The 6345-nt window shown below is 46.6% G+C and overlaps 1 protein-coding gene and 1 non-coding gene across 2 annotated transcripts in view; both read left to right on the top strand.

Annotated features, from left to right (window-relative positions):
* Positions 1 to 6345, top strand: part of Dram1 (DNA damage regulated autophagy modulator 1) — a 35636-nt gene that overhangs the window by 22573 nt on the left and 6718 nt on the right. The window contains exon 4 of the mRNA XM_026784499.1: positions 488 to 665. Coding sequence (XP_026640300.1) covers positions 488 to 665 — 178 coding nt within the window. The remainder of the gene's footprint in view (positions 1 to 487; positions 666 to 6345) is intronic.
* Positions 3240 to 3344, top strand: LOC113457394. The gene has a single exon (XR_003377981.1). It is a non-coding gene; the product is annotated as a U6 spliceosomal RNA (small nuclear RNA).

The following is a 6345-nucleotide window of genomic DNA, read 5'->3' on the forward strand; positions in this document are numbered from 1 at the left end:
AGGCCCATCCCCAGCTCTCCTCCAGGGTGCATGCTCTTTTTCCTTTCCCATTTGTACCAGAATGATGGTGGAGCCAGGGGCTTCAGCTGCAGGTGTTCCTCAGCGGGGGAGGCTTTTCTCATACCCATACTTGAATGGACACCTACCTTCCTGACTGCTGATGACTGAAGGTAGTTCTTACCTGGGGGTCGCGATCCCTTTGGGGCAGTCAAATGACCCTTTCACAGGGGTTGCCTATCGGATATCCTGCACACCAGATATTTACATTACAGTTCATAACAGCAGCAGAACTACAGTTATGAAGTGGCAACGAAAAGAATTTTATGTTTGGGGGTCACCACAACGTGAGGAATGGTCTTAAAGGGTCTCAGCATTAGGAAGGTTGAGAATCGCTGGCTTGGAGCCTCCCAGAGTGCGTGAAGGAGCGGCTGGTGGCTTCTGGTTAGCCCTTCCCCATGGAGTAAGAACCCATTCACGATCTCTGCAGGAGTTAGCTATGCCTGCGGTCCACGATGCCGGCGCCCTCCTGGCTTTCGTCTGCGGTGTGGTTTACACGTTCCTGCAATCGGTCATCTCCTACAAATCGTGTCCCCAGTGGAACAGCTACACCACGTGCCATGTCCGCATGGTCATCTCTGCCATTTCCTGTGTAGCTGTCATCCCCAGTATCCTTTCCACATGTCAGCTGGAAAAATATGGTCTGTTCTAGAGGGGGGCTGCTCAACTGGGGGTCTTGCAATAGTGAGAGACTCACTGAGTACCCGTGGATGTAATGGCCTGTCCTGTTTCTTTAAGAGATAAGCCACACCCACTCCCTCCCCAGTCTGCCAAGACAAACTAAGTGGGAGTCTAGAGCGAGGGAGCAACTTGGGGTCACTGGGTAGAAGAGAACCAAGGAAACCTTGAGGTAGCTAAACTTCCTAGGTGGGATTCTTGTACAAGACACAATCAGGGCAATCAAATATCCCAGGGGTTGGGGACAGAGGGGGTGGACTCTCACCAGAGAGATGGTATCAGTTGGGAGGAGATGGGTTACTAGACTCCATTCACTGTCTCTGAGACTTCAGGCCATGGTTGCTGGGACCCAGGAGCTCTTGCAGAACACCGTGACAACTGGAGCATGTGGGCACGGGATTTCTCCGCTTCGTTATGAACAGGAAAGAGGAAGGAAGGGATAGAGGGGAGGAAGGGGGAGAAGGGGAGGAGGAGAGGCAGGGATGGGAGGAGGAGGTGGGGGAAGGAGTCTGGGACATGCCACCCCAAGCCCTGACCCAAGGACTGACTTCAGTGATCTGCTTCTTCCAGATAGGCCCTACCTCTTAAAGTTTCCAGAATCTCTACCAATAGTGCCACCTGCTGGGACCAAGTCCCCCACAGATGCTTGAACCTTTGGGGGTTGGGATGGAGACACTTTATATCTGTCTTAGTTACTTTGTTTCTGTTGCTGGGAAAAGACACCATGACCAAGGCAACTTATTGAGGAGAGAGTTTATTTGGTGCTTACCATTGCAGAGGGTTGGAGTCCAGTGACTGTCATGGGGTAAGGAGGAGGGGACCATGGCAGCAGGCAGGCGGTCAGGCCCACATGGCACCGGAGCGGTAGCTAAGGACTTTCATCTTGATCTACAGTCGTGAGGCAAAGGGAGGTAACTGGGAATGGCAAAGACCTTTGAAACTTCAGAGCCCACCCCTAGTGATGCATTTTCAACAAGACCACGCCTCTGAACTCTTCCCAAACAGTTCCACCAACTGAGACCCAAACGTTAGATTATATGAGCCTGTGGGGGGCCATTCTGATTCAGCCTACTGCACTAACCTTAATCAGGGGCTAGTTAAATTGATTTCCTATTCTAAATTTATATCCCAGTTAAGTTGTACTTTATTTTGATGGGCGCAGATGGGCCCAGGAGAAGGTTTAGGATCCAGATTCCAGTTCAACTAAAGCAAAGCATCTTTGTCCCAGCAAGTCTGATGTTCCCTCTATGCCGCTGTTCCTAAAGCATGAAGGAGTTTTCCCTTGCCAGCTGTCCGTTCTCTTCAGAGGAAATAGGAGAAAAGTGTACAGTGCTACAGAAGAATTAGATCCAAACAGGCTTTGGGGGAAGGAGTGAAGGGGGATAGAAAAAAAGCAAGGTACACTCGAGCCTGTTGACATTTCCTTCCCACCAGTCGGTTTCACAAGCCACATGAAAATATTTAATATTTTTGAAGTGCTTGGTTAAAGACATCAAATATTGGCATTGCACTTAAAGAAGTAGCTTTGCGACATCCCCCAGAGTCCAGACGTGTTGCCCGCTGAGGACACGGGCAGTTTGACCAGCTCAGCTGTACTCAGGGAGTTTCCTCTTAAACTCTTATCACTCATGACTAAGTCAACCAAGATACGCTTAGCCTTTCTGTAGTGGCCGCTCTTGTCTTCGGTACGAAATTCACTCTTTTCTTTTTAAGCAATGAGAAAAAAAAGAAATGAGTGTTTAATCATGCTTATATATTCTGATCTACAGGAAATGAAAGCTGGGCGTGATGGTACATGCTTGTAGGTCTAGCTCTTGACAGGCCTAGGCAGGCGGATCAGCCTGGGTTCACGGGACTGGTGTCTTAAGAAAGGACCCCTTCCCTCCTGGTCTAGACTCGATGCGAGGGCTTTTGACCTTGTCATACTGTATTTTGGTTTTCTTGGTTTGGTGGTTGTCTCCTGGAGGCCTGCTCTTTTCTGGGGAAGCGGAAGGGGAGTGGATCTAGGGGAGAGGGAGGTGGGAGGACATGGGAAGAGGGAAAGGCGGGAAAACTGTGGTAGGGATGGAGTGTATCAAAGAAGAATCTATTTTCAGTAAAAAAAGAAAACGGAAGCGCTCTCTCTCTCTCTCTCTCTCTCTCTCTCTCTCTCTCTCTCTCTCTCTCTCTTCCTCTCCTGTGTGTGTTTTGTTTGTTTATTTGCTTGCTTGAGACTATGTAACTCCCGCTGGCCAGCCTGTTTCAGCCTGCCAAGTGCTGGGATTACAGGTGTGTATGATCACCCCCAGTTCCCTTTCTTTCTTTAATGAAGTATTTAAGCCAAGAAAATAAAAGCGATACCATATTCCAAGGGTGGAAAGTTTTCCATCTTTTGATCTTGTGTCAGATTGCAGGAAAGAAAATTGGGGTGTGTGTGTGTGCTATTTTGTAAGCAATGTAGTCCAGGTCATGGTGTGTAGTGGCCAAGCTCTGGGACACATCTTGTCCTTTAAACACTCAGCTCTGTGCTCACTTTGGCAGCACACGCGGTAAGACTGGGGTGACAGAGACGATTAGCATGACCCTTGTGCAAAGATGCCGTGCAAATTCGCCAAGCGGTCTATATTCTTCAGCAATTTTACTGTTACATTACAAACCCATCAACTGACGCCCCCCCCCCAAAAAAAAAAGCTGTGTGACTAAACTCTGAGCTCCCTGTTTCTCCCCTAAATAGATATTAACACCAGGTAGCCTGAGTACGCAATTTTGCTTTTGTTTTCTTTAATGTTTTGAGATAGAGTCTTGCTCTGTAGCTCAGGCTGGCCACGAGCTTGCAGCAACCCTTGCATCTCAGCCTCCCGAGTGTTGGGGTTAAAGGCACACGCTGGGATTAAAAGCATGCACCACCTAGCTGGGTTCCTCTCCTAGTCTTGGGGAAATATAATTATGGAATTTTTAGTCAAGGAGGAACTAAGCCCCAAGACTGAGGTGTGTACTAGCACACTGCAGCCTTCACTCCTAAGATAACTCCTGCTTCTCCTTGTCCTGTTTATTGTTTGAAGATGTTTGGACTTTCAAAAGAGATTTCCTTAAATCTTTAGCTTATGTTGATTGTAAAATGTAGACGTAAGGGACGTTTGTAGCGTTGTAAACAGTTTTTTTTGTTGTTGTTGTTTACAACTTCTAGAGGCAAATTTTCCTCAGCCAGTCTTGGAATTTGCTCTGTAGACCAGGCTGGCCTCGAACTCTGCCTCCCCTCCCAAGTGCTAGGATTAAAGGTGTGTGCCCCCACTGCCCCGACGAGGCAAATCTCTTGATACACCAACCAGAGAGTCCCAGCACAGACATGCCGGCCTCAGTTTCCCATCCAAGCATTTCCATTTGCTGGTCTCATGTCCAGGTGGTTCGTATTTCTAGCCAAGCCAAAGGGTCAGAGACCCTCACAGACGCAGGTCAAATCCCTGCGAGAAACTCCCCCGAATGGATTTCAACAAACTTCCTCCTGAAAAAGTCTGTGGCCTCCAGCTGTTCTGTGGTACTGTTTCTCTGGAAGGGCGTTAACGGCTCCTCAGAATGCCCGTGTTTCTCCTTCATATTTCTTTCACACGAAACAGCCTCACTGACTCCCGAAGAAACTGAACCATGGAGTGAGGGCAGTCTCTTTTATTCCTCTGTGTAGGCCCGGCTGTCCTGGATCCCCTTGCCTCCACCTCCTGAGTGCTGGGACTAAAGTCCTGTGCCAGCCTCCACGCCCGTCTGGGAGGCCTTTCGTTTCATACCAGGCTTCTAAATTTCTCCTGCTTATTGGCTCATCTTGCTTCAACTTGTAAAGCTTCCAAAAACTTCACAGAAGCCAGTCATGATGGTAATAGCCCAAGCCTGACTCAGAAAAAGAAAGAACAAAAGAAAGGAAGGAGAGAGGGAAAGGAAGAAAGGAAGAAAGGAAGAAAGAGAAAGAAAAGGGCCGGGTGGTGGTGGTGGCGCGAGCCTTTAATTCCAGCCCTTGAGAGACAGAGGCTGGTGGATCTCCATGAGTTCAAGGCCAGCCTGTTTGAAAGAGTGAGTTCCAGGACAGCCAGAATTACATTACGAGACCCTGTCTCAAAAATAAATAAATTAATTAATTAATTAATTAATAAGAAAGAAAGACAGAAAGGAAGAAAGAAGGAAGGAAGGAAGGAAAGAAAGAAAAAAAGAAAGAAAGGGGGAGCGGAGAAGAAAGGAAGAGAACAGAGCCCATCACGGGGTTCTTGAGACACATGATCATTATAACACTTCCCCCCCTGGACATGGTGGTTTCCTGTTCTCTGTTTTTGCCTCTGCTCCTCCCAGGGGCCGTTCTAGAGCTGGACTATTGGTCCATCACAGTACCTGCCTGGCTTTTTGCACACTTGAAATGTGGCTATCCCAAATTGAGATCTTTCATAAACGTAAAGTACGCACTCATTTCAAAGACTTGGTAAGAAAAAGGAAGGTAGTTTAGCTGACATTAGTTCCCCCTCCTCCTCCTTTTGCTCTTTTGGTGGTTGTTTGTTGTTGTTGTTGTTTTTGGTGGGGAGATTGTGAATGTACTTAAACTCATTATGTAGTTCAGATTGGCTTCCATTTCTCTTGTCCTAGCTTCCCAAGTGTTGGGGTTCCTGACATGAGGTACTACACCCAACTTTCGCTAATAATTCTTTATGTTATGACATATGAAAATGATATCATTACCAATATTTTATTTATATTATTAATTAAATTATGTATGCATGTGTACAGGTGCCCATGAGATCAGAAGGGGCATCAAATGCCCTGGAGCTGAGGTTTATAGGCAAGTTGTCAGCTGCCCAGCTGTGTGTGCTGGGAACCAGACCCATGTCCTCTGCAGGAACAGCATACACTGTTGACAGTGAGCCATTGCTTCTCTTCCACCACCACTAATATTATATTTAATAGAATATATGCTATCTACTAGTATAAAAAAATAACAGTAAGGTGGGCGGTGGTGGCACACACCTTTAATGCCAGCACTCAGGAGGCAGAGGCAGGCGGATCTCAGTGAATTCGAGGCCAGCCTGGTCTACAGAGCTAGTTCCAGGACAGCAAGGACTGTTTCACAGAGAAATTCTATCTTGAAAAACAAAACAAAACAAAAGCCCAACACTAAATAATATATTAATATTATTATAGTGATAGCATTTTAGTAAGTTGGATAAAATAAGATACAGTATTAAAATTGGTTGCATTTATTTATTTTATTATTACTTATTACTATTATTTGATTTTTCAAGACGGGGTTTCTCTGTGTAACAGTCCTGACTATCCTGGAACCCACTTTGTAGACCAAGTGGGCCTGTAACTCAGAGATCCGCCTGCCTCTGTCTCCCGAGTGCTGGGATTTTAAAAACATGAATACTAGCAACTAGGACATTCTAGTACTGTGGGACATGGCTACCATAGAGAGGCCTTCAATGAAATAACTCAGATGAAGCCGAGCTCTGTGATGAATTCCCCAACAGTGCCCCAAAATGCCAGTGCATACTGAATTAATGGTTTGTTTGTTCGTGGTTTTCTTCTGAGTCATTGTCATTCTCTTCTCTCTAGCACACCGTGTTCTCTGGGCTTTGTCGAACGGGAATTTAATATCTC

Source organism: Microtus ochrogaster, chromosome 24, assembly GCF_000317375.1.
Source record: "Microtus ochrogaster isolate Prairie Vole_2 chromosome 24, MicOch1.0, whole genome shotgun sequence".
In the NCBI taxonomy this organism is placed as follows: Eukaryota; Metazoa; Chordata; class Mammalia; order Rodentia; family Cricetidae; genus Microtus; species Microtus ochrogaster.